At 36.2% G+C, this 26,349-nt stretch overlaps 1 protein-coding gene across 1 annotated transcript in view; it reads right to left on the bottom strand.

The window, feature by feature from the left end:
* Positions 1-20,787, bottom strand: part of LOC306852680 (serine protease HTRA1B-like) — a 37,031-nt gene extending 16,244 nt beyond the window's left edge. Inside the window, exons 1-3 of the mRNA XM_079389706.1 lie at positions 20,139-20,787; positions 9,506-9,608; positions 7,937-8,141 (exon numbers count right to left, since the gene is read on the bottom strand). Coding sequence (XP_079245832.1) covers positions 7,937-8,141; positions 9,506-9,608; positions 20,139-20,598 — 768 coding nt within the window. The 5' untranslated portion in view covers positions 20,599-20,787. The remainder of the gene's footprint in view (positions 1-7,936; positions 8,142-9,505; positions 9,609-20,138) is intronic.
* Between the last annotated feature and the right edge of the window lie 5,562 nt (positions 20,788-26,349).

The following is a 26,349-nucleotide window of genomic DNA, read 5'->3' as shown; positions in this document are numbered from 1 at the left end:
CAGCCAACTAATTCCCACTAATTTGTTTTTAGGCCGGGCATGTGAATGTGCAGTGGCCTCAAAAAGTATTTGGACACTTTTGCCACAATTTAAATGTCAAAGTCTCATTGTATGACAAGTGACATCTGCAAACTAGATCCTAGAACTTTTCTCAGAATTAACTTCCATTTTTTGCATCAGTTTTGCAATGAGTTTTAATTAACAGGCATGGAAGTGGTTTTTATTGGATGCATGAAGATAGTTTGTACTTCAAAGATACTTTTTAAAGAATATTTTGCTTGAAAAAGTAGCTTTGAAGTACGAGCTATCTTTATGCATCCAATAAAAACCAAATATTTTGCTTGAAAAAGTAGCTTATGCTATTTGTTTAAAATGATACATCTTTGTTTGATATAGTATTTTGTACCTAATGAACTGATATTAAGACATTTTAATTTTGAATGCAGAGATGTTCGTATTATGGGGATGTTAAGTTAAAGTAAAGGTAAAGTTAAGTTAAAGTTATATTTTAATGTTAAAATAGAAAATTATTAAACACAAATGTGTAAAGTCTAAGGAAGTTGCATATATGCTGATATTTCCTCTTTTTCTTTATTTTTTTTTTTTTTTTGACATTGGCTAAAATGTACCGCTTTTGGCTTTGTTTTCTAATTGTTTTAAACTCTACAGTCCTTTTTGCACTGCTTTGACCGTTTTCTGTAGTTTCCACTTTCTCACAATTGGACACGAAAGTAGTTTGACCAATAGCGCTCAGGCACTGTACATAATCTGTACATAATCGATTGATGCCCAAACTACTTTTCAGTCATGACCTTCAGCAAGTATGAAAACATTAGAAAAACAAAGCCAAACCCAGACATTTTAGGAAATTTAGAATTCCCGACCAGGACATGTCTGGGAAAAATAGGATGTTTGGTTACTCTAAAATGAAGAAAAATAAAGAAATTTGGATGCTCAGACTGTCATCAAGCATCCCATCAGTCTTAAACACAACTGCAGACAGCTGTACATCTCAGCTGGTGTTTTGAGACTGTTTAATGATAGGGGCTTCTCCTGAGACTGTGGTAAATTAAAAAGCACACAGTATTGTCAGGCTTGTTCTTCTGTTTGTGTAGTCTTCTAATAACATGAAGCCACTAATAGGGAACATAACCCACATCAATGAGCATATCCCGCAAACCAAAAAATCTGAATAAACAAAGGGCCCAGATAAAAGAGACAAGATTGAACCTAGCCTTCTGCATATACCATTTTCTGTGGCAGTCTGAGATTTTGTGGTATCCATAATCCATCTTTGAATTCTAGTTACACTGCATTTGAGCAGCTATATTCAGTCATGCAAGTTCAGCTCCTCTTCAACTGAATAGGGAAAATATGGAAATCTCAAGCCCCATTTTCCAAACTTACATTTCAATAACATATTTCAAATCAGCAATCAAAACTGACATAAATGGTAAACCCCCAGATGTCGTAGATTTCAGGATGGTGCAGCCAATGCATGTGCAGTGTAGAGCAAAGGCTGAATGCAAGGATCAAATAAAGACCAGGGCCCGTATTCATGAAGAATTTTAATGCAAAAAGTAGCTCCTAGTGACAAAATTCTAAGAAAATTCTTAGAAATGTGGGCGTTTACTCTTAAAATTAAAGAAAAAATCCTAGTAAAGAAAAAAGTAATTCAGAAAGCATCTTAACCCTTAAAAGAAGTCTTAAGGTCAAACTTGTTAGGAGTACGGACGAGGACTTTTAAGGAAATGGACGAAAAATGGACGAAACATGAAGAGGGAGAAGAAATGTGTTGCACACAATGCATGACAGTGAGTTAATAAGACACTACACATTAGTTCGTGCAGGGATCATGTTTGTGACTGATCTTATTAAAGACATGCTAACATCTCAGACACCACGCAGAATTGCCATAGCGCCAGAAATCACTACATTAACATATTTGGCAACTGGAAAAATGCAACTATGCAGCAGTGATGATTTGGGTCTGTTACAGCACTTATTAGGCTTATATGTCTCTGTTCATTTCCTATAAAACACAGTAAATATGCAGGGCCGGCGCCAAGGGGCGTCGCGGGCCGTGCCCCCCCCCCCCCCCAAACGAGTTACTGTGCCCCCCCACTTTCCATCCTCTCCCCTCCTTGCTGAACGCGATCGATTTTGAAAGCGAAAGTACCGATAAAACAGCGCACATAATGCGATTGCACGCTTTAGCGAGCGTCAGCAACTGCACGAGATCACAGATTGCAGCTCCCCCACCCCCCCCCGACACACACACACACAACGTGATTTGTGCCCCCCCTAGAAATTGAAATGCCCCCCGATGGAGGTGCCCTGGCGCCGGCTCTGTAAGTATGACAGCATGGTAAATAAAAAATTAAGAATATATATATACATATATAATGTGTGTGTGTGTGTGAGAAAGAGCGAGAGGAAAAATTCCGCCTGTAATTTCAAAGTGAAGGCTTATAATATACCTTACTCTTAAAAGCACTCTTTTATTTCCTTCTTGACAACCAACCAATCACAGTCTTCAAAAGATTGTGTCATACATAGCAATGGGGTCAACCCCGCCTCCTCACTAAGATTAAAGTTTTTGTCTTTTCCTTACTCAGAGTTGCTCTCAGATCGGTCCCGAATCGCTCTTAAGCTAAGACTCCTACGTAAAAGTTTTTAAGCTAAATTAAGAGTTTTCTGAGAGGATTCTTAGAATCTTTATGAATACGGGCCCAGATCTTTGTCGACTGGCTCTTTTATTTGGAAGAGAGGACTTTTTTTTCCAGAGCTGCCAATGTTCCAATTTCTCCTATTTTTTTAGTTTTATTTGATCATAATACAAAACATTTAAATATCATCTTACTAAGATACATTACTGGGAGATATAGTGAAAACTGATATTTATATGCATTTTGTCTGATATACATTTATAAAGATCTCATTGATTTAGATAAGTTTGAGCTCCATATTAAACTCCATTAAAGCTGGATGTATCAAATATGACACTCAACAAAAAACACGTGCAAACGTTTTTTTTAACATTTTGTATAAAAGTTACCATACGTCACTAACATTATAGAATCTGTAAACCAGAACTTCCTGAATGTACATGAATTCACTAACATCAACCAAACAGATCTATCTATTTAATCTACAAACAATGTGTTTGGCAGACAAAAGAACAGCTGTTAAATAAAGACAGCCGTGTATAGTCAGACCTGGAGTAGAAATACATCCTGACACACAGTCCCTCCTGCCAAAGCTTGCGTTGTGACCCAGATCTTATAAACAGCAGATATACACATTTTTAAACATTCACACATGTACACTGATTTCATAAGTATTATGACCCAGATCTAAATGCAGATGACTAAGTGTTAGTCATCCTTACCAGATATTTCCCCTCACCCCTCTCACCCTGATGTGGCCTGTCGAGACCCGTCTATAAGATTTATGTGATAAAAACTGGAACTCAAAGAGTAACATGTTCTAACACGCTCTACTGGCATCTGTTTACCTCTGTATCTCTGCAGGGTATGCTTTTCTCATCCAAGGTTAGGCCTGTTTCACACATCCTGCATCTGTAAGTAATAGCAGCAGTGGCGCCACAATTCTTGGGCCTCTACAAAACTTTCATTACAGGCCCCGTTTGCAAAAATGTCTGTTTGTCCAGTTGTCCCACCAATTATGCGGCCCTGTGCCACAGCATAACTACAATTGCAGTTATTATAAAGTATTTGTGGATGATGCTGATAATTACTTTCATGCTATGGCTGATAATGCAGTGATAAAAGTGTTTCACTGTACTTGTACATTTGGTATATGTGTTGTAATGTTTGACTAATAATAATAATAATAATAATAATAATAATATATTAAAATACAGTGGTGTGAAAAAGTGTTGGCCCCTTTCCTGATATTTAATGTTTTTTGCATGTTTGTCACACTTTAATGTTTCAGATCATTAAACAAATTTAAATATTAATCAAAGATAACACAACATGCAGTTTTTGAATGAAGTTTTTTATTATGAAGGGAAAACAAAATACAAACCCACATGGCCCTGTGTGAAAAAGTGCTTGCCCCCTAAACCTAATAACTGGTTGGGCCACCCTTAGCAGCAACAACTGTAATCAAGCGTTTGAGATAACTTGCAATGAGTCTGTTACAGCGCTGTGGAGGAATTTTGGCCCACTCATCTTGGCAGAATTGTTGTAATTCAGCCACACTGGAGGGTTTTCGAGCATGAACTGCCTTTTTAAGGTCATGCCACAGCATCTCAATAGGATTCAGGTCAGGACTTTGACTAGGCCACTCCAAAGTCTTCATTTTGTGTTTCTTCAGCCATTCAGAGGTGGATTTGCTGGTGTGTTTTGGATCATTGTCCTGCTGTAGAACCCAAGTTCACTTCAGCTTGAGGTCACGAACAGATGGCCGGACATTGTCCTTCAGGATTTTTTGGTAGACAGCTGAATTCATGGTTCCATTTATCACAGCAAGTCTTCCAGGTCCTGAAGCAGCAAAACAGCCCCAGACCATCACACTACCACCACCATATTTTACTGTTGGTATGATGTTCTTTTTCTGAAATGCTGTGTTACTTTTACGCCAGATGTAATGGGACACACACCTTCCAAAAAGTTCAACTTTTGTCTCGTCAGTCCACAGAGTATTTTCCCAAAAGTCTTGGGGATCATCAAGATGTTTTCTGGCAAAACTGAGACGAGCCTTTATGTTCTTTTTGCTCAGCAGCGGTTTTCGTCTTGGAACTCTGCCATGCAGGCCATTTTTGCCCAGTCTCTTTCTTATGGTGGTCTCATGAACACTGACCTTAACTGAGGCAAGTGAGGCCTGCAGTTCTTTAGATGTTGTTGTGGGGTCTTTTGTGACCTCTTGGATGAGTTGTCGCTGCGCTCTTGGGTTAAATTTTGGTTGGCCGGCCACTCCTGGGAAGGTTCACCACTGTTTCATGTTTTTGCCATTTGTGGATAATGGCTCTCACTGTGGTTCGCTAGAGTCCCAAAGCTTTAGAAATGGCTTTATAACCTTTTCCAGACTGATAGATCTCAATTACTTTCTTTCTCATTTGTTCCTGAATTTCTTTGGATCTCAACATGATGTGTAGCTTTTGAGGATCTTTTGGTCTACTTCACTTTGTCAGGCAGGTCCTATTTAAACACTTTTTCACACAGGGCCATGTGGGTTTGGATTTTGTGTTTTCCCTTCATAAAAAAAGCCTTCATTTAAAAACTGCATGTTGTGTTTACTTGTGTTATCTTTGATTAATATTTAAATTTGTTTGATGATCTGAAACATTAAAGTGTGACAAACATGCAATAAAATAAAAAATCAGGAAGGGGGCCAACACTTTTTCACACTACTGTATATAAATTATGGTACATATGCATTTTCTAATTAAATATGCATTAATTTGCATATATTTCTTGAGCATAAATTTGACATTTGAAAAAGCCAGGTTCTTGTTCACATTGTTGTTTCAATTTGTTGACATTTTAGAGTTGAAGGTTCTTTTTTTATCACTTCATAAATCCAAAATGCTATCAACAGCAATGAAATATAAATTTGAACCATACTTTAAAGAGTAAAATGTTATATAAATCAGGTAAATACTATTTGAACAAACCCCTCAGTTAAAATCTTCAGAATATTGAAAATATATAATAAATCAGTAAAGTTTGGAGTATGTACATTTGGTGTATGTGCAGATTTCTGGCTCAGTGCAAAAAAAAAAAAAAAAAAAAGATTTTGATAGAATGACCTTTAAAGATATGTATTTTAATTGAAATCTACAGATAAAAATGGATAAAGTGTGAATGAGTGTAAAAATGAAATAAACACTGTTTTCTATCCACTAGTATGAAAAAAAAGTTATAAAAGCAAAATAGCCTAAAATCTTAAAATTGACAAGTGACTGGAAAAACAATTTAGCATGTAGTGTCCAAATAAACCCAAACTTCAAACTGAAGCTATAAACTGCTAAAATCAAGATATATATTCCAGGTCAACGAGTTCCTCAAGCTGTTTTTGGGATGTGAAATGATGTTGATTTAGGCTGCAATGTTTTCTTTGGTTTGAGGAATTGGCTCATTTAGTGGGAATATGAAAACAAGAATGAGATTAGATCAAAAAGCACAGTGAGCAACCTTGAGAAAGAACAGGTGTAAGCCAAAGCCGCTGAAAAGCAAGCCTGCAACCTTTAGGCAAAAAAGTGTAACAGCTAATGCTAATGCTGCGGCCATAGATATGTATTCTGTCATATCATTTTAAAAATGAAGAGGAATTCTGACATGGAATTCTCAATGGTGACAGAGACATGAACCAATCAAACAAAGTCTGGCATGAAACTCCAGCTGAAAAGAATATGAGACAGTTACCCAATATAAATTATTCACAGTACGGCAGTGGCTAAGCAGAACCTGAGCCAGTGAAAAAGGGGGGGTTATGCATGAGAGGCCGGAGAGGAATTACATAGATACTTGGTAATCCTTCCGTTGTTTACTTCCCCTGTCTGCCGCCTGCCTCGACTCTAGCCTGGTTTTCGTTTATGGATTATGATCTATCTCTGACACCCCTGTCGCTGTTGAATGATCCCTGCCTGCTTGACCCTGTCTTATTAATAAAGCTGCAAATGGATTCCTGTGCCTCAGACCCATCATTACAAACATGATATACAACACACTATTTGGTGTCGTTCATTTTTTGAAGGCATAACCATAAATAAGCATTATGATTCATTACTTTATAACTATACAACATGCAACTCATTACATGTGTAATTAAAATGAAGCATGAAAGCACTGGAAACATCCAGAGTGTGTGGCTTGTTTTGGGGCTTTATACAAGCATTTAACATTTTAACTTTTTTGTGCAAAATTACATTTTCCACTCTGAGTGTAATGTGTTTAATGTCCTGTCGGTGTAATTTAATGTTATATGAGCAACTCCAATCAAATCCCTGTCAAAATGGTCTCTTCATGTTTTTTTTTTTCTTTCTGACTCTGTCTGGGTGGGTGTGTGGAGCCAGGCTTGTTTAGTAGAGCAATTCAACATGGCTTATCTGGATCTGTCTCTCTTCCTGATAAAGAAGTGCCTTCCTTAAACCAGGGTCATTATCCTCAGAGCCAAGAAAAGCATATTTCTGCCCGCTTCTATGCTTACTCTGGGGATGGGTGGGGGTCTGGCATGAGGTTAATCTGATAATGGGGCAGCTTCTGGGGTCAGGCATAAATTTCAATCTCAGATTCTAATTGAACAGGACTAGGCATGTTATCAATCTCTTGAAAATGAAAGCTCCTGAAAATGAAATTTGAGTGACTGATCTTGAGTACTCATCTGAGTATGCTGCATAAATATGATGCATTCAAGCCAATTTAAAAAATGTCTTGTTGAATGTTGAATGCACATGAATAGTAACAAGTTAGGATTGTAAGTGGGAAACTCTCAACTTTCTTTCAGCCCAGAGTTTCCGAGTTGAGGGAACGTCAGTGAGAAAATATGGCAGACGCAATAGATGCAGCATCTGTGAAATTGTAAATGAATTATGTTTTTTGTTTTTTATTATTTACAACACATACCTAAGTCACTGGAGTTTGGCATTAGCTTGTTGCCAAACTAAATATGGGATACTTTTATAAGCATTAAATTCATAGCACACAAAAAAAATTGGGTAAAACTGTCAACTGTTTTCTTGATTCATCCACCATCTTGGATGGATTTTTTCACTGAGCTTGTTGCTACAGTATGTATTTGGTTTCTCCGTGAAGGATGCATCTAATGCTGCCCTAAAATTTGGATAAAAAAAGGTACAGTATGATGCCCTAAAATCTTACCTATGCAGGCTTCTCTCTAGATTTTGGAACAAACCGATTCTTAGTTTATGTGTGGTCTCTGACATACTATACAGACAGGTACTTACCGGAGCGTCTATCTTGATGAGAGCGATGTCTGCTTTCTCATCTACGTCTTTGATTTGGGCTTCATAGGTGGCGCCGGTCTTCAGCTCCACCTTCACCCGGTGTTTGTTGGCTACCACGTGGGCATTGGTTACAATCAGGCCATCTTCAGACACCACAAAACCAGAGCCGCTGGCCACCGCCACTTCCCGCTTGGAGAACATCATTCTAAGAAGGAAAAGTGAATAACTTCTTGAAGATTACTCTTGAGGAGCAACCATTTCATAATACCATAAACAACTTTCCACAGAGGAATGGCAAAGAATGATGGTTGCTCAACATTCTTGATTTGACTATATTTTCCAGCAAGATTTGAGACCAAGGAGGAACTTCCTCTGACAAGTGATTTGTAGAAAATATGACGGTTGTTCTTCAGATTTTTTTTTTTACTGCAGTGCTCAATTTCAACAGCCTAAAACTGAGGTTGGCTGTTTTCTACATTACACAAACTGTGTCTTATGCAATGATGAAGATATTGTGATATTTAAGACAGATATTCTATATTCAAGAAGGGAATAAACATCAAATCAGATACTTTATAATAATGTTATTCTATAATGAGGATAAAGCTTAATGGATCATGCCATAAAAATAATTTTTATGAAGCACTTGACACTTTAACTCACACATGATTTATCCATGAGGAGCATGTTCCTGGAACAACATCCTTGTCAATTAATCAACCTCTCAACCATCTCCAAAAATCTGAGAAAAATTATTAGCTGGTAAGAATGTTGTTTTAGGGCCAATATGGATGCAATCTCGCTTACTTGGAAGAAGTAATTCTATTCATATTGATGATAGAGGTCTAATAAAAGACAAAACCAGAGGGAATATCTATTTTTGCATTGTGCTGACTCTTAAGGTCATTGCACACTGAGTCCAAAATTTTTGCATGCGTTTTTCCGTTTTTTTCGTATTCCCCATTCTTTCCTATCAAAATGTATGCTATGGATGTGAAAACGCAGAAAATCAAATCTGATCCAAATTTTTTTTGATGGAGGCAGTGTGCAAATGTGATTGACATAACATGAGGTCGTATTTATTTTTTAACGTGCGAAAATTTTGGACGAAAATTTTGGACTCAGTGTGCAGCGACCTTTAGAGATGGTAGCGAAAGAGTATGAGAACGAAATAAAATTGATCACGTTCATTTTAAAAAATAAATGTTCCAAAATGATTTTTTTGCAGAGCAATAATAGAAGATCCATCTTCGGTTCCCCAAAGAACCTGATCTTAAAGGTTCTGAATGGATTCAAAAACGGTAAAACTCAACTGTTTAACTCTTAGGGAGTTGGAAAATGAGCCTATTTTCCAAAAAAGTGGAGTGTTCCTTTAAAGGAACTTTTAATTTTCTTGTGTGAAGAACATTTGAATAATAATCCTTTTGTGCAATGGAAAGTTTCCACTGATGCTAAATGTTCTTCATGGAACAATAGATACCAATAAGTGTCAAAGATAGTCCTGATAAAGATGTCCTCTCTGAGACACGAGATCACTGATTAATGGAGTGTGTGATTCAGGATACATACTTGCGGAACAGCTCAATGTGAACCACAGCTGGCGCGATCTTCTCCACCACATCAGCGATGAAGTTATATCTGTGCCGGAGGCTATCTGGATTATCCTCATGGCCTGGAGAACACATGGCAAACAAAGATTCAAATTAAACCAATATGGTACAGGAAATAAACTGTATAAAATTAAACCAAATTATAGAGTAGAGATAATTCTAATTATTTATTCCAGAACTGGATTATGGATTGGGTCAGTCAGTGAAGTTGTGCAACAGGGTCCTCAGTGCTAATGTTAGAAAGCTTCCTTCCTTATTTATTTATTCATTTATTTATTCATTCATTCACTTCACCCTTGTCTCTTAAAGCAGGTTCTGCTGCTATTTTCATAATGATATTTGTCTAGTGGCCTCGCAGGAGCATGATATGGAATTGATTTATTTCCTAACATCCAGATAAGGTAAAAAAAATTCAAATGTATTTTTTTATATATATTAACTAGCATATAGTGAAAAAAAGTAAAAAAAAAAAAAACCCCAGGGAGCAAATGTTTTAATCCATAGCTTTTTTCAGTGCTCAACTAACAAATAGCAATTCATCCCTTTTTAGAGAGATTTTTCCAAATTGAGAAATTAAAAAATTATAAATGGTTTAACAACACACTGTTCATTTTATGATTTTTAGAAGTAAAAACTATTAACCTTTAAATGATTAATTATTACATTATATTACCTAATGAACAATTGAACATTCAAGCATCACGTAATACCAACAATTTTGTCATCGTGTTTTTACTGTGATTTTTTGTTTGTTTTGCTTTTTGTTTTGTTTTTACCATAATTTAAAAGGATATTTTGTAGAGCACTTACCTAAATGGACATGAAATATTAATTTGAATGGAAATTGCTTTATTATTTAATCAAAATGAGAGATCAGTGTGCTACGCAAAACATGAAACTAGCAAAGCTGGGAATGTCTTGCTAGGAGACAAGTGCCAGTTTTTAGTGTCGTTATACAAAAATATGCAACCACAGAATGCCATGATTGCTCAAACAGCACAAAGCAGCTATTCTGGAGAAAGATTTTCATTAGAATTATTCCACACCAGCAGACCTAATCTTGCTTATAAAACAGCAAAATTAAAGAGTTGAATGTCAATTTTTGAGAAACAGGGGTCAACTTGTCTAGAAAATTATACATCCTTAGGCAGGAAGTGCTACTTGAATCAGAGTCAAAACCTTTTATAACTTTGCACATGTAACACTATTTTTTACCTTGTATAACCCTTCTTTCACAACATCTGCATGCAAACACATCTGCACTGCCCCCTTGTCCATGTTAGGTAGCTTGCTATTTGTTTCTTCCCTAAGGGTCTGTGTACAGTTCTCCACTGTTTGAAATCCCCAGTGATAAACAGTACCTTGACCCAAAACACCAAAACTTTTATGGCCTTTTTTTTTTCATTTCTGGGAGGTTTGCTGCAATAGTGAATGCTCGACTGTTTGGGTTGTAAAAAAGAGCAATTATCATAATGCAACACAGATGGTTAAAGCCTAATTGCACAATTGCTAAACCAAATACCACGTACAATATGAGTGTGGAACTAACAAATCATCTATACCCCGCTGTGTTTTGCTATAATAAATCATATCAGATGCTAAATTCATGGGAAAAGTTTCTAAGTTGAAAATTGGTTGTGAATAGGAATTACATTTTATTATTGTAGAAACAGGCTGGTAAAAACATGTTTGTAGGCTTATATAACTGATTGCTATTCCCTCTAGAATATCCCATCATGACTCTGGAATCTTGATAATGGAATTGTTTTTCCTCCCTCATAATATGGCTGCACATCTGTAGAGGGTTTAGCACGTTTAAAGTGAGAGAACATTTCATTTGTTATGTAATAGCTGGCACAAAATCTAACACATTTGTGCAACCCATATACGAGTCATGTTTTATGTGAAAAGTACAAATAATGATTCTATAGACTCCAGGGACATGTGGAAAGGTCAGGAAATGGTCACATGAACATCTGCTCCATGCAAGTGAAATTTTAACAAATTGAAAAGAAAATGTCACAGCTTTCACAACATTTCATAAAAAGCCTTATTCCAGTGTTTTGTTTTTTTGACAGATTTGCTCTGTTCAGAAACTGAGCGAGCCCCTAGTTGGGTAAATTGACGTAGAACCTTAGAATCTGAAAGCCTTTTGCAATAATTATGCTCAAGTCAGAAGTGTGCATATGATGCCTTGCAATACTGGCTCACAGTTGTTATGTATTTTATGTCTGATGTGCCCTCCTAGCTGAGTTGGAAACATAATTAGTTCAAAGCACTTACAGTAAATGACCAAGCAAAGTCATATTTAAAAGTTGGAAACTCTGAATTCTAGATATTACACAAGTTAAAAGGCACATATTGATTTGAAATATGGCGGGAACACTGCTCTACTACTGGTAAAGTCTCTTATGCTTTCTAAGGCTGCATTTATTTAATCAAAAATACAGAATATAACAGCAAAATTATAAAGTATTATTACAATTTAAAAGAACCAAGCAGCAAATCAGCATATTAGAATGATTTATGAAGTATTATGTGACACTGAAGACTGGAGTAATGGCTGCTGAAAATTCAAAGTTCTTTGCCATCACAAAAATAAATAGCATTTGAAAATATATTAAAATAGAAAACAGTTCTTGTAATTACATTACAATAATAGTACTATTTTATTTACATTATTTTTGATAAAATATGCAGCCTTGGTAAGCATAATTATTTCAAAAGCAAATCAAAAAGTCTTAATTATTACAAACTTTTGACCCATCACGTATATAGATTATAAAATATACCTATAAACTATATATAGAGATCAGTGAGCATGTCTCTAGTGAATCATGCAAAATTAATCACTCAACTTTCAGTGTCACGTTTATGTTCTCTGTTTAGATTTCCCTGTGTTTGTGTTATACCTTCTTTAAACTAGTTTCCCTTAGTTGCCCTGATTAGTTCATTCTGTGCACCTGTGTCTTGTTAGTTAGTACTCATTAGTCTCTTGTTTTGTTTAGAATTTATAGCTCTGCCTTTCTTCAGTCACTTTGTCCTGTATCCGCTGTATAAGTTGTTTTCTCCTGCTCACCATTTTGGGTGTATTAAAAACTCTGGTTGTTTGGACATTCTGCCTCCTTCGTACTTCTCACCCAAACAACCTGTGACACACAGTTTGGTTTATGTAACAAAAACAGTTGTGATAGCATGTGTAAATATGAGATATGTTGCAATAACTAACGCTCAACTCTGAGATACAAGAGGTCCAGGTGCGCTTGAAGGCAGCATTATATGTTAATGTTACCCATCTATAAATATCACTCTTTGTACTGATTCCAGTACTAGTGGAACTGCATTGTAATTGCATGTAAGACTATTAATAATCTGTAAACTTTCATAATTTTTATAGCTCTATTACCATCTTCAGTCTAAAGTGGAGCTACTGTCCTGTTTGACTGAGGTTCTTATTTATGAATGTAGTCACATGTTGTTTAAAATCTCCTCAACCATCAGAAATAAATGTTTCCTGACTTTTCTCCCAAATCTTATGTGATGTTTGTCTTGATTAAGAAAATGGAGAAAAACTTATTTTGTTTTGCATAAGTCAAATTTTCTTTTTCACACAGGGCTGCTGAATTTTGAAAATGAAAATGACTTTGGGATGTCTGTAGAGACTCCTCTCTCGCTGCTCTATTGATTATGAAACAGCTGTACACATCTGTTACAAGATGTTTATATCATTTCAAAATAACACATAACTCTACATCGAATGACACCCACCCTGCAAATGATTACTTTTCCCTTTGTTAGAGTGGAGCAGCTGCATCTGTTGCATGTTTTGTACTGGCCATTCAGAACTTTTGCCAGCCAAAACAAAAATTTCTGAAATAAATGATCAAAGTCAGAGCTTAGCCAAGACAAAAATGTCAGAAATAAAACATATTATCAAGGTTGCAACTTAGATTTAAATATATTTATTATAAAATCAGATTCTGATCATTGAATTACTTTCAAGTTTATCAGTTTTACGACAGTCAACCATTGTTTGCAAATACCATGAAAATAAAATAGTACTGCCATAAACTGAATCCTGCTTCTCCTGCAAGCTTCTCTATGACTTATTTTATAAAACGGCATTTATTTAATTGTAAACTCCAAATATAGCCTGCTCCAAAATTAATGTTTAATGGTAAACACCCACGCTCAATGTAAAACGTGGCAAAATTATATTACTTTGCTTCTTACAAGTTGTGTGACACTTTATAAGTAAAATGTCCAGTTTGTGGCAATAAAAGCTTGTTCAGTTTTACCGAAGCAGATGTACATATAAATCTGGACATACTTTATTATGTTGGTTGTTGTACATATTGCAGCAGTGGCACCAAAATGTTAATACCCCCTCACAAAAGTAACATAACCTACTGTAAGATATTCAAATGTGAGAGAATGCATTTGCTGATGCAACCAAGCCATTTTAGCTAGATTTTTAAGTGTTTGAGCTCTTTTAATAACAACTCATGTTCCTGAGCACTCAGCACTGCGAATTCAACTCTGTACCAGGTGTGCTACTGAGCAAGTTTACTGTGTCAGAAGTTACAGTCTGCATTCTCTGCATCGAAAACATATACTATATGAACACGCTGTTGTACCTCTGATAACTGTTAAGGCTTATTCTGCAGGAGCTTATATAAGCCTTTTGACAAGTTGTGTCACGGAGCTGTAAAAACGGATACACTCATTAAGTGAAGGGATCGCATTTGTACTGAACTCTTATTACAAAGCAAAAACAAACACTCTCCTCCGATCCATGAACATTTTTCTCAATTAATGTGCTCGATGTCATCTCACAGTCTGAAGCATCTGTCATAGCAAATCAACACATGCTGTTGTGAATAATTAAGTGAAGTGTCTTCTCACAGGATAAGAACATGCAGTCTTATGAATAATTTAATAGACACCGACGCGTCATCGATGTACTACAGACCATTGCCACGTCACAAATTGTGACATCAACACAATGTAGATTTTAAACCCTATGCTAACATTGTCTTCTATGATGTGCCACACAAACACCTCTGCTAAAATCTCAGAAAAAGTAGTCTGGGGTTTCATGACCCTTTAATAAATCCACATGGGAGAACACAACCTCTTAGCATGACGTAGACAGGACAAAGAAACTGAGGAAAGGCAGGGCTATAAGTACTAAACCAAACAAGGGACTAATGAGTAAATTAACAAGACACAGTTGAACAGAAAGACATAATCAGGAAACAGGAAAACTAGGTCAAATTATAAAGGCAAACTGAAAACACAATAAGCAGACTATAGTCAGATTCGGATGGTAATTGTTTCTCATATGGACGTCTGTAAAAATACATTTACATATCTCAGTGATAAAACTCATGGATTCGGATGACGATTTATTCACAGTGGAGTAGTGAGTTCTGTGATCCTACGAACCCAGGAACACGCTGCTCACGTGACCAGTCACATGATTGTCTGCTGTAAATAAAATTCATTTTATTTACTAATTTATTCTTATTATTATGTAAAATGTATTCTTATTATTCCAAGCATATTTTATAATATATAATCCTATTTATTATTTAAATGTCCTGTTTAAAATTAGGAGAATAGATGCGCTATAGTTGTATATAATTATACGCATTATATATCTGTTTATAATACACATTTTAAAATTGTATTGCATACCTGCTGCAGCCATAATAAAGACTCCTTTCGGATGTTTACATGCTTTTCTTCTCTTTCTGCTCTCACTCGCTGTGGTGGAGCAGTTATGAAGTATTGTTCTTTTAAATACTTCCCAGCATTTCAGAAATAAATATGTATGCAAATTACACCGAAGCACAACGTTACCTCTTACGGTGTTAGGGAGTGCTCAAAAAGGGTTTAAATACTGAATTTTGAATCGATTTCTTCTCATAAACTCAGAGATGTGGATTCGGACAGCAAATAAATTACCACACGACCTTGGTGTTTGTCAAAAAACAGTAGGTTATTCGGCCGGGGATTTTTATGGGGGTGGTGAGAGAAAAACGCTTACATCCTGGATTCAGATTAAAATCACCAAATACCCCCTGTAAATGGTGAAAATCACTTATGTCCCCCTGAGAAACAATTACTGTCCGAAAAGGGCTTATAGCCCGATTCGGACAGTAATTGTTTCTCATATGTACGTCTCTAAAAATAAATTTACATATCACCTCAGTGATAAAACTCATGGATTCGGATGGCGATTTATTCACAGTGGAGGAGCAAGTTCTGTGATCCTACGAACCCGGTAATGCGCTGCTCACGTGGCCAGTCACATGATTGTCTGCTGTAAATAAAATGAATTTTATTTACAAATTTATTCTTATTACTGTGTAAAGTGTATTTAAAAATACTTATTGTTATGTAAAATGTATTCTTATTATTCAAGCATATTTTATCATGTATAATCCTACTTATTATTTGATTATTTAAATCTCCTGTTTAAAAATAGGAAAATAGACGTGCTATAGTTGTATATAATTATACGCGGTAATTGTGATGGAGCAGTTATGAAGTATTGTTCTTTTAAAAACTTTCCAGCATTTCAGAAGTAAATATGTATGCAAATTACACCGAAGTACGTTACCTTACGATGGATAATAGCGCTGGTATGCAAAGTGCAGTTTATATGTTTGTAAATTATGCAAAAGGCTGATAAGACATCATAATCCTTACAAATTTGTCCTGTTGTCTTATTGTGAACAAAGATCTAGTATCCTGGCACAAATGTTTATTCTAAATATAGAAACTAATCGCATTCGGCTCTTTAGTTAAATTCAGTTATGTTGCTATGTATTGTTTGTCATATTAGGATTAGTATTTCATGGCCACCAGACTAAAAAAAGTGTTTGAAATTGTTTTGGGTTACAGCTAGAAGGTTATGAATCATGTGGAAATTCAGATATTCCATGTGAAATCTGGGACAGTTCTTTATATGAATGGGAAAACTGTCGTAATGCAAACAAATCATTAGCCTCATGTGAACTACAGTACATTGTGTCATCGCTGGCTGTGCCAGCTATAGTAGGAAGGCTTGCAAATAGACTTAGAGACAGTTGTGACGTAATGTTGTTTGTGTGCTCTTAGTAGGTCACATACTATTGACTTAAACAGAGAGACGATTTCTTACCAACGGTGGCATTAGTGTAGTCAAATGATTTTTTCATCATGTTAAACATTACGACTGTAAGTGAAACATTTTTTAAAGTGTATATCTTATGTTACAAATATTAGCCTACCAGGATGCTAAGACCTAGGGGTACTAAATAACCACTTTGGAATTGTCAGTTTTATGAATTACTCATTTATTATTTTTTATTATATTTTTTATAAAAACAAATCTAAGGATTTCTTAAATCTCATTTTATCATCCAAAAAAGCTTTAACAATCCAATCTTTTAGAAATGTGCACCTCTCCTCAAAAAAGTGATTTGAGGTATGTTTCATGTTTGTATTATGAACATGTGGGATGAGTCACATGCCAAACTTTAATTACTGTTCAGATCACTAACCATTAACATAAGCGTAGTAAGAGTCTTATACTTGGTTGGTGCTGATAGCCTTTTGGGCAGTGTGTGTTGTGTTACACACGTCCCGAGTTCGAATCCCGGTTCGAGGGACTTTCACAATCCCTTCCTGTCTCCTCTACACTGTCCTATCACAATAAAGGCAAAAAAATTTATAAAAATCTTTAAGAGTCTTAAACTTTTGGCATTCAATTTACTGTAGTCATGTAATATCTGGCAACCATACATTTAAAGTCTTGGCTCAGTAGTCTCAGTCAATGGGGTAACGCATGCCTAAAGCATACCTACTCTCCCTGATAATTTTTCCACATCAGTGGCATTTTGCCTGAACTCAGGGCTGCAGTGTTGACATAAGATTCTTAAACTTTCCTTACAGTTTTTATACTCTGCATGCCACTGGCTGAGATTGGCTTGCGGTATGCATTTCCTCCTCTGATGCAAACTCAGCACTTGGGGCAAACCAAAGAGAGTGTGCGTTGGCTTTACAGCAGCATACAGTAACACCCTTACTTCTTCAGCTTATGTTTGAGACAGACACTCTTTATGCTGTCATTTCTGCAGTAAAATCTGTAGTTGTTGAAAATTTACACCACTGATTCTCTTGCTCAATAAATCACCAATTAACCCATAAACTGATGTCTGTGTGCAATTAAAGCCAAATGCCCTATTTTTTCAGTTTGGGGAATTTCAAAACATGATATCACACATATGCCCTTCATGGATCATTTGGGCGTACAACAATGTAAGTGTTTAGGCAAGACCCCTAGACCTCTCATCACAGGGGCGTTGACAACATATAAGGGTGTTTCTTCAACTACGTGCACTTTTATGTCCCAGAAGTTTTTTTTCTTCTTCTTTAATTGTAATATTTTTTCTTTTGTTATATAAAAATGTTATATATATATTTTTTTTACTATGTCATCTTCATTTACTTTAATACTAAACATATTTAAAATGTAATTTCCACCACAGAATAATATCAAACAAAATAATCATTTTTATTGTGTGAAATATTATGCTTGCTCATTAAAAAAACTGCTGGATATTATTAATGAAAAAAATAATCTAGTGAGAATGTGAAAAGTCCACAAGGCCAAATGTGTCCATACAGTTGAAGATCTCCTGAAAAAGGAAAAAGGAAAAACAGCTCCAAGACTGTAAAATTTGACCTAGATCTGGATCCTCAGAGAATAGGTTTCTTAGGTAATGTCCAGCCTCAAGAACTCCAGATGTAGATTACATCATGTGATGGGAGATGTCTTGCTGTAATAGCTTTGATTGAGTAGAAACAGTGTTTTGGCTGTAGATCTCAGATTAACTTTTCAGCAGAACTTGGGTGCACAAACACTCTAGCTGTATAATGCTATTTTTGGCCAGTCCAACAGTGACCGGAACAGAAGTGAGGTGATAGCTTAATGAGCCAAAGGGAATACGCAGAAAGCCGGGTTACGTGGATTTGTGCAGACAACGCCAGGCTTAATTTGGAAATCATTATCTACAATGACATAAAGGCCTGGTAAAACCTAATTAATCACATCGGATGAGGTTTGTTCAGTGTGTTCAGCGGAACAAAAATGTTTCATAGATCTGTTTCAAAACGCAGTCTGTTGAAACACTAGTTTCAACAAATGACCAAATAAAATTTCAGAGAGGCTGGTCCAATTGTGCAGTCTATTTTTCCATTTTTCTGCTTGATTTCAAACTGACACCACTCTTTTCACAAGCTCAGAATGGATGTTATGCATCAGAGCCCTCAAAAACGGACTAAAATGGTTTTAGATGATGATAGTATAACGTTGTTGGATACCATTTGAATGTTTAAAATGCTGCGTTTGGTTGCATTTCTGCTTTGATTGTGGATAACAATATGGGGGAGAACGCCTTTTTTTTAAACATTTAGTGATTGAAATATATTCATTTCATTTTGTTCATTAAATAAAATGAATATATTTCAATCACTAAATGTTTAGGGTTCAGGCCCTCCTGATGGGCCTGAACACTTTGATGCACTGGATTTATGGAGACCACACTGTCTCTCTTGAAACTCAAACTTTTTTGTAATCTACTTTTCTTCTTGCAATTCCAAGAGAATCTGGATGAACTAGAGCTGACTCCTCTTGCAGGGAAGGGTGCAGGCTTGTGGTTATCTGCTGTAATTTGTTTTTGCACCTTTTTCTAGTTTGTTTCCAGTGCCAAGCATAAATCCCAGTAATAGGGTTGCAGACGAACTGGCAACATCTAATACGATTCTGTGTTTACTGTCTTGCAAAGGAGCCAGTTTAAATCACGCAATATCAGATCCTGAGCATTCTGCCAACATTTGAATTTTTTGATTAGGGGAATGTAAAATTCAATCATTTTCACAGAGGAATTGTTAACCATCAATGTTCTTTAAATTTATTAGCATATTATGAGAGATCGGATAGCTCATAAAGAAAATATTGAAGCATTATAAGAGCATAAGCAGGGTATGTGAGACATTGTTAGATTGTACTTATTGGAGTGATTTGATAGTTTGTCTTGGGCATTTTTACTGTAGGCTATAGCTTTGCTTTTTCAGCAGACTAAATCGCTGCATCATTACACCAAATACAACCCACTGTAATATATTGTGCACTTAAAAAAAATACTTTTTATTCTCTTGTTCTTTTAGAATTGTCTAAGTATTGGAACTTTGAAGAACCCAGAAACCAGCATGCTGATCTGAAGAATTTTTTTCTTTTAAAAGCCATACATAAACCCAAGAATGAAGCTGTTTTTAAGAGTGAAATTCACATTGTTGACAGACCAAGCTTAGGTCTGAATTAGGAGTTACAAGCTCACTATGATGTGACATAATGATGCTCTAAAATGTTGTAGACCGCTTAGGTTAGGAATTTTTGGTTCCCCAAAGAACCATTCAGGTTTGAAGAACCTTAAATAAATAAATAAACTTTTTTTTTCACTATGAAGGTTCTTCGTGGAACCAGAGATGCCAATAAAGAACAGTGATTTTAAAGATCGTATAGGCAGCGCCAGTCTTACCTTTCCCGCAGGCTCCTCTCTGGATGAAGATGGTGGGTGGCTGCTGGAGTTTCTGTGCCCGGTTACTGACTCTCTTGAGTTCGCAGATGTCCCTGTAGGACACCCCATCACTGCCGCAGACGGGGTCGGGGCTCTTACACACGCACACGCCGGTCTTTCCTCTCCTCCTCACGGTAGTTGTTGTTCCGACCCCCTCAGACACAGCGCACTCCAGACCCTCTCCACACTCCGGGTCTCCCAGTTTCCCTGTACCGCCGCAGGGCTCACCCTCGCCGGCCGCGCACACCGGGCAGCAGTCGCACTGGTCCAGGATATCTCCGGCCAGACAGTCGGCCGGTATGGGCGGACACAGACTCTTATCGCAGTGCTCTGGACAGCCGATCACATAACGCTTAGAGATACGCGCATCGCACAGCAGAGGCACCAGAATAATAGACGTGCAGAGAACCAACAGATGCATTTTAATATCAATCTGTAATAATAAACTTTTCAAGTAGAATCTCTTCAAGTAACTAAGTTGAGGAATACGTCACCGGACAAATAAAAATATAATACACGCTAACTTCTGTGAGTTTGTTGTACTGTCAAATGCCCGTGTCTTGAGCTTCAGTGACAGACGTTATAAAGCTTAGGCAGTATAAACAGCAACGCCGATTGGATGGATGTCTATGACTTCAACGATGTGGGTGGGACGGGACGCAATGGTAAACACGGAGGCCACGCCTCAAGCATGTGTTTAAATATTGTGCTAACAAATCCCATACACCTATGGAGAGACATACATAAAATGTCAGAAAAAAGCACTATGCAAATAGATAGATAGATAGATAGATAGATAGATAGATAGATAGATAGATAGATAGATAGATAGATAGATAGATAGATAGATAGATAGATAGATAGATAGATAGATTAAATTATATTTATAATATAAATATATACATGTAAATATTTGAAAATATATAGTCTATGTGTGTGTATTTATATATACATAATAAATATACACAGCACACACACATATATTATGTAGACAAAAACTTTTCTTTTGGATGTGATTAATATATATATTTTTCCTGACATACTATAAATTGGTCTTTATCCATGAATATATAGCTGCCTTTATTTTTTAGAAGGTTCCTTGCAAAGTGATCATCATTTTTTTGGGGTCCCTGGGATCACATGTTTTCAGAAACACTTGAACTTTACAATAAAGGTCATTTTTAACTGAAAGGATGAGCTGTATTATCAGAGTATTTTTCATGAAGGTTGGTGCAAGTTGCCGCATGTTTTATACAGTTTGTTAATTGCAGTATTCATTTTATGCTCCTTGGAGCATGGCAGTATAAATCAGAATACATTTATGAACATTTTACTTATCTAAGATATTCATTATCAAGCTTTTAATTTACCAGTATGCTTAAATAATAAATCTATAAGATAGCAAGAGTCAATGTGGAGATAATTGGAGTTATATTCAAGTCTAAATTGCTATACCGTGCATACTTTGTAGAGTGAAAAATACATTAAAATGTATATCCAAAAGCCAAACATTGATCCAAGCTCATGAACTTGTGTTCAGCATTGTGGTCAGATGCAGTCCTAGAAAAATCTTTAGATGAGCTTGTCACAGAGTTGTCCAAGCTGTCCTCCCATGCTGCTCTCTGAAGGGAGTTGCTCCAGCATTATGGGAGTGGATCTCCTTATGCTCATTGATCCTAGGCAACATGTTGCTTTTCTCAATATTTGTGCCTCACAAATATCTCAGTATTTTGGAATTTGCCATGACTTCTTCACACCGCCAAAATATGAAATGAATATGAGAAAAATGTGTCTGATTATAGGAATTTGCTAAGGCTATTACATTTGCTAAGACTTAATGATTTGTAATGTTTTGTTTAGAGTTTTGCATTACATTCTCCAGAACTGAACTCTGTAACTCTAAAAGTCTCTCTTGATCAATCTCAGCTCATCTCAGTTTGTAATTATGTGTCTACAAAAGAAGGAGAAATCTATGGCTGAAATACCTTCTTACTGAACTATATAGAAACTTTAGAATTATAGAAAATGAAATGAGCAATTTAAATGAAATGAAAACAGTCAGTAGGTGGCAGCTAGTCAGTAATGACAGAGTCATTGAATCAGTCTTCCAACCGATTTGTTCAAAATGATCTGTTTGATTCAGGAAAGAAGCATTTTTATGAGTGGGTCACTCTCAACCTAATCAACGTGAATTAATTAATTTAACATAACACTACTGTTGAGTTTTTGTCTTGTTTTGCCCTGAGTTCTTCCTGTTTTTCCTAATATGGTCTTTTTCCTTTTCTTGTTTAGTTAATTGATGTTCCTCATTTAGTTTAATTACAATTCTTTGCACCTGTGTTTGTTAATCATCCTGTGTATTTAGTTCTTGTTTGCTATGTGTTTCAGTGTTGGGTCTACTCGTTACGCTCCTTGTGTTGTTAGATTATGCCTGTGTTTCGTCATTAAAGACTGTTATTTTGGCATGCCTCCTGCGTTCTCCCTGCTTCCACGTTATGTGACAACTACAGTGTGTTGCTGAGAGAACCCAATGGTTTCACTTTGGCTATTTTGTTGGTGAAATATTGTCAATATTGTATCTAAAATGTCACTTCAAATTAACGTCCCTGAACTGTTGTATAAGATAAGTGTCACATTTGGAATTATGCTGATATTTGGGAAAAACATAAGCTATAAATATAAACTTACAGACCTTATGTCAGAGAAACAAGTGTGCAGCAATCTTTAAAATTGTCTTTGAGTTTGCGTTTTTGCGGTAACTCTACTACTGTCACGGTCTCCGGTAGGGAATCCAAAATAAAGTCTTTTAATAATATAATCCACACGAATAGAAGGAAATAGCTCAGGTAGTCTCAACACATGTAACATCAAACAATAACTGGCAACTGAACTGGGGAGAACTAAGGGGAGGACTTAAGAACACAGGGACTAACGGGATAATTAATGAAACAACCGGTGGTAACGATGAACTTAACAAGACACGGGCAAAAACTAGGTCAAAACAGAAACTCAACACACAGACATGTGACAACTACAGCATCACTGTTGAAGAGAAATAAGCTGATGAATTGGATTTACTTATTATTGCGTTAAAAAAGGTTATGTTCATTGTAATGTTCTTATTGGTGGCACCTTTCCTGTGAATGCCTGTGTTTGTTGAAGTTATTGTTACCAGCATAACCTCACCAAGGGTGTATTTTAAAAGGAGATCGGGGGGTGGGAAGCATTTGATGATATCATCTGATTGTATCAATTCCAGAAACACACTTTTCACGGAACATTACAGCACAGATTCATTTTATGTTTGTAAAAAAGCACAAAGGTGAGTCAGAAGAGTTTTGTAACTGTGTTTATGGACCGATGAGACAAATATGAACCTTCATCTAAGTGATGGGAAAGCAAAAATGTGGAGAAAAAAGGGAACTGCAAATGATCCCAAGCATACAGCCTCATCTGTAAAGCATGGTGGAGGTGGTGTCGTGGCATGGCTGTCTCTGGAACAGGCCCTCTCAGCTTTACTGATGACTTAATGTATGATGACAGTAGCAGAATGAATTTGGAAGGGTACAAAACCATCTTGCCTACCAATATTCAAGAAAATGCCACCAGATTCATTGGGAAGTGCTTCATATTGCATCAGGACAATGACCCAAAACACCCTGCCAGTTCAGTCAAGGAATTTATAAGGGCAAAGAAATGGAAAGTCTTAGATTGCCCAAGTCAATCTCCAGATTTAAATCTGATTGAACATGAATTTCACCAGCTGGAGAGGAGAGTAAAGGCAGAAACTCCCCAAAACAAACAACAATTGGAATTGGCTGCATTAAAGGCTGGGAAAAGTATTTCAAAGGATGAGACCAAGAGTCTGGTGATGTCTATGGGTCACAGACTCACTGCTGTGATTGTGCTCATGGGATCTGCAACTAAATAATAGCTTTTAATCTCTTATATCTGCCTTATGTTCAACTGTCCCAATACTTATGCTCACATCAATGAGTGGGATGAACTCTAAAAGTGCTGTTCTTTTGATTTGGTAAAACATGTATGTGTTGAAACGGCTAATAATAAAATGTGACATCTGTAGTTTTGTCTCATATTCATCATTTAATCATATTTGCAAATGTCTTGACTCCACAGCCAACAGAGCAATTTTGTCTTTACTGTTCCAATACTTATGGAGGGCACTTTATACTAGTTCACCATTTTGCAATGTATGACCTGTTTGATAATGTTGACTTGCATTGTAATGAAGTCAGTGCTTTTTAGTGCTTTTTAACAGCATCTTAGTCTGTCACTTAGAAGTCACTTTATAATGTAGGTTCATTGAATTTTTAGGCTGCTTTAACATCTACCAGGCAAAGGCCTCAGTCCAATCACAGAGGAACATGTTTGAATATAATTTTATGTTTGTAGAACAAATAGTTTCTAGACGAGCTACATGTTGAGCTTAGGGTAGATGCTGTACCTTAGGTTCACCATCTATTTGACCAAAAAATACAGTAAAGCAGTAATATTGTGAAATATTATTGAAATTTAAAATAGCTGTTTTCTATGCCTGTGACAGCAAAGCAGCAGCCATTATTCCAGTCTTCAGTGTCACATGATCCTTCAGAAATCATTCTAATATGCTGATTTGATGCTAACATTTCTTACTATCATAGATGTTGAAAATGGTTGCACTGCTTAATAGTTTTGTGGAAACCATAATATTTTTTAATTCTTTGATGAATAAGAACACCATTTGTTTGGTAAAATAAATTTAGTTTGTAATATATATAAATGACTTTACTGTCACTTTTGGTCAATTTAATGTATCCTTGATCAATAAAAGTAATTACTTTCTATTAAAACATGCTACAAATGTAGGTAATATTGTTTTGTCATTGAAAAGACACTGACTCAGTCTGAGAGATGCACACAAAACTCACAAAAACAGTCTGAGGTTAATAAGTCGTGAATAACAGGTGCAGATAAAAATATAAAAATAATAGGCAGTTTTATAAATTGCACACTACTTCCTTTGAGTTTCCAGGACGTATCACAGCTGCACATTGTGTTGATCCATCCCAAAGTGGTAGTTCTTCAACACTTTTATCATAAAGAGCTGAGTAAACAGTTGCCAATGTCACACACATAAACACACTGACTCAAACATCTGGACATCTGTGGACTCTCTCACACGCTGTGTGCAGGATAAGATCAAAAATAGCAGCAAGATGAATCCTACAGTGCACAAAGCTATAGCTTAACGCAGATGTGTTTGATGTGCTGTTTGCATGGCCATGGTGGGTTTCATGGCTGTAACTGAGCACATATTCCCTGCAACCGTTCATCAGGCTGTTTACTATTACTTCCCACTTCATGACGTGAGAGTATCAAGCTGGGCTCATGTCAGATAGACAAGTAGCATTCCGGGAAAGCTAGCCTACCTCCTCCCAGAGTTTCCTGAAACAATCCCCAGGACAAGTGAGTCACCCTTTCACATCAGAGAGCATATATTTCACTCAAGCAACTTTTAATTATGGCACATCGTTTGCTATGTTTTAGCACTACAATGAATCAATTTCAAGTCAAACAGGGACAGAAGTGGAAAACACACAAACACACATACACACACATACACGTATACTGCCGCTCAAAAGTTTGGGATCAGTAAGATTTTTTATGTTTTTTAAGGGAGTCTCTTCTGTATTTATTTGATCAAAAATACAGGAAAAAAACGTAATATTGTGAAATGCTTATTTCTGCTGGAATCAACTGTGAGTCAAATCTCTCGATTTTGAAATCTTTCAGACTTCTTTCATTTTTTAATTTTAATCACAGGACCAATATGTGAATCGCTTGTCCTCTTTTTACCACAATGCATGTATTTTATGATGCAGACCTGTGAAAGAGCTGTGAGAATTAGTGATGAAGTCAAGGTTCAGGGAGATCCTGATACATCATTTATCCTTTCAAAACTGAACTGTAGTAACTCCCTTAGCTGCAGTTGTTCAAAGATGACTATCACTCTTTTGTCAAGATGCTGGCACTGTTAGAGTGTTAAACAAATGATGATTTAGCCTACCTCTTTTCAATCATAAAGAAAAATTGCACTGTGAAATGATGTGCTTTATAAAGACATATAAAGATATTAAAGAAATAGTTAATTCCAAATCTCCCCTTTCTGAAA

This window comes from Barbus barbus (assembly GCF_936440315.1).
Source record: "Barbus barbus genome assembly, chromosome: 32".
Taxonomy (NCBI): Eukaryota; Metazoa; Chordata; class Actinopteri; order Cypriniformes; family Cyprinidae; genus Barbus; species Barbus barbus.
Note: the sequence above shows the minus strand (reverse complement) of the source record. Positions and strands in the feature narration are given on the sequence as shown.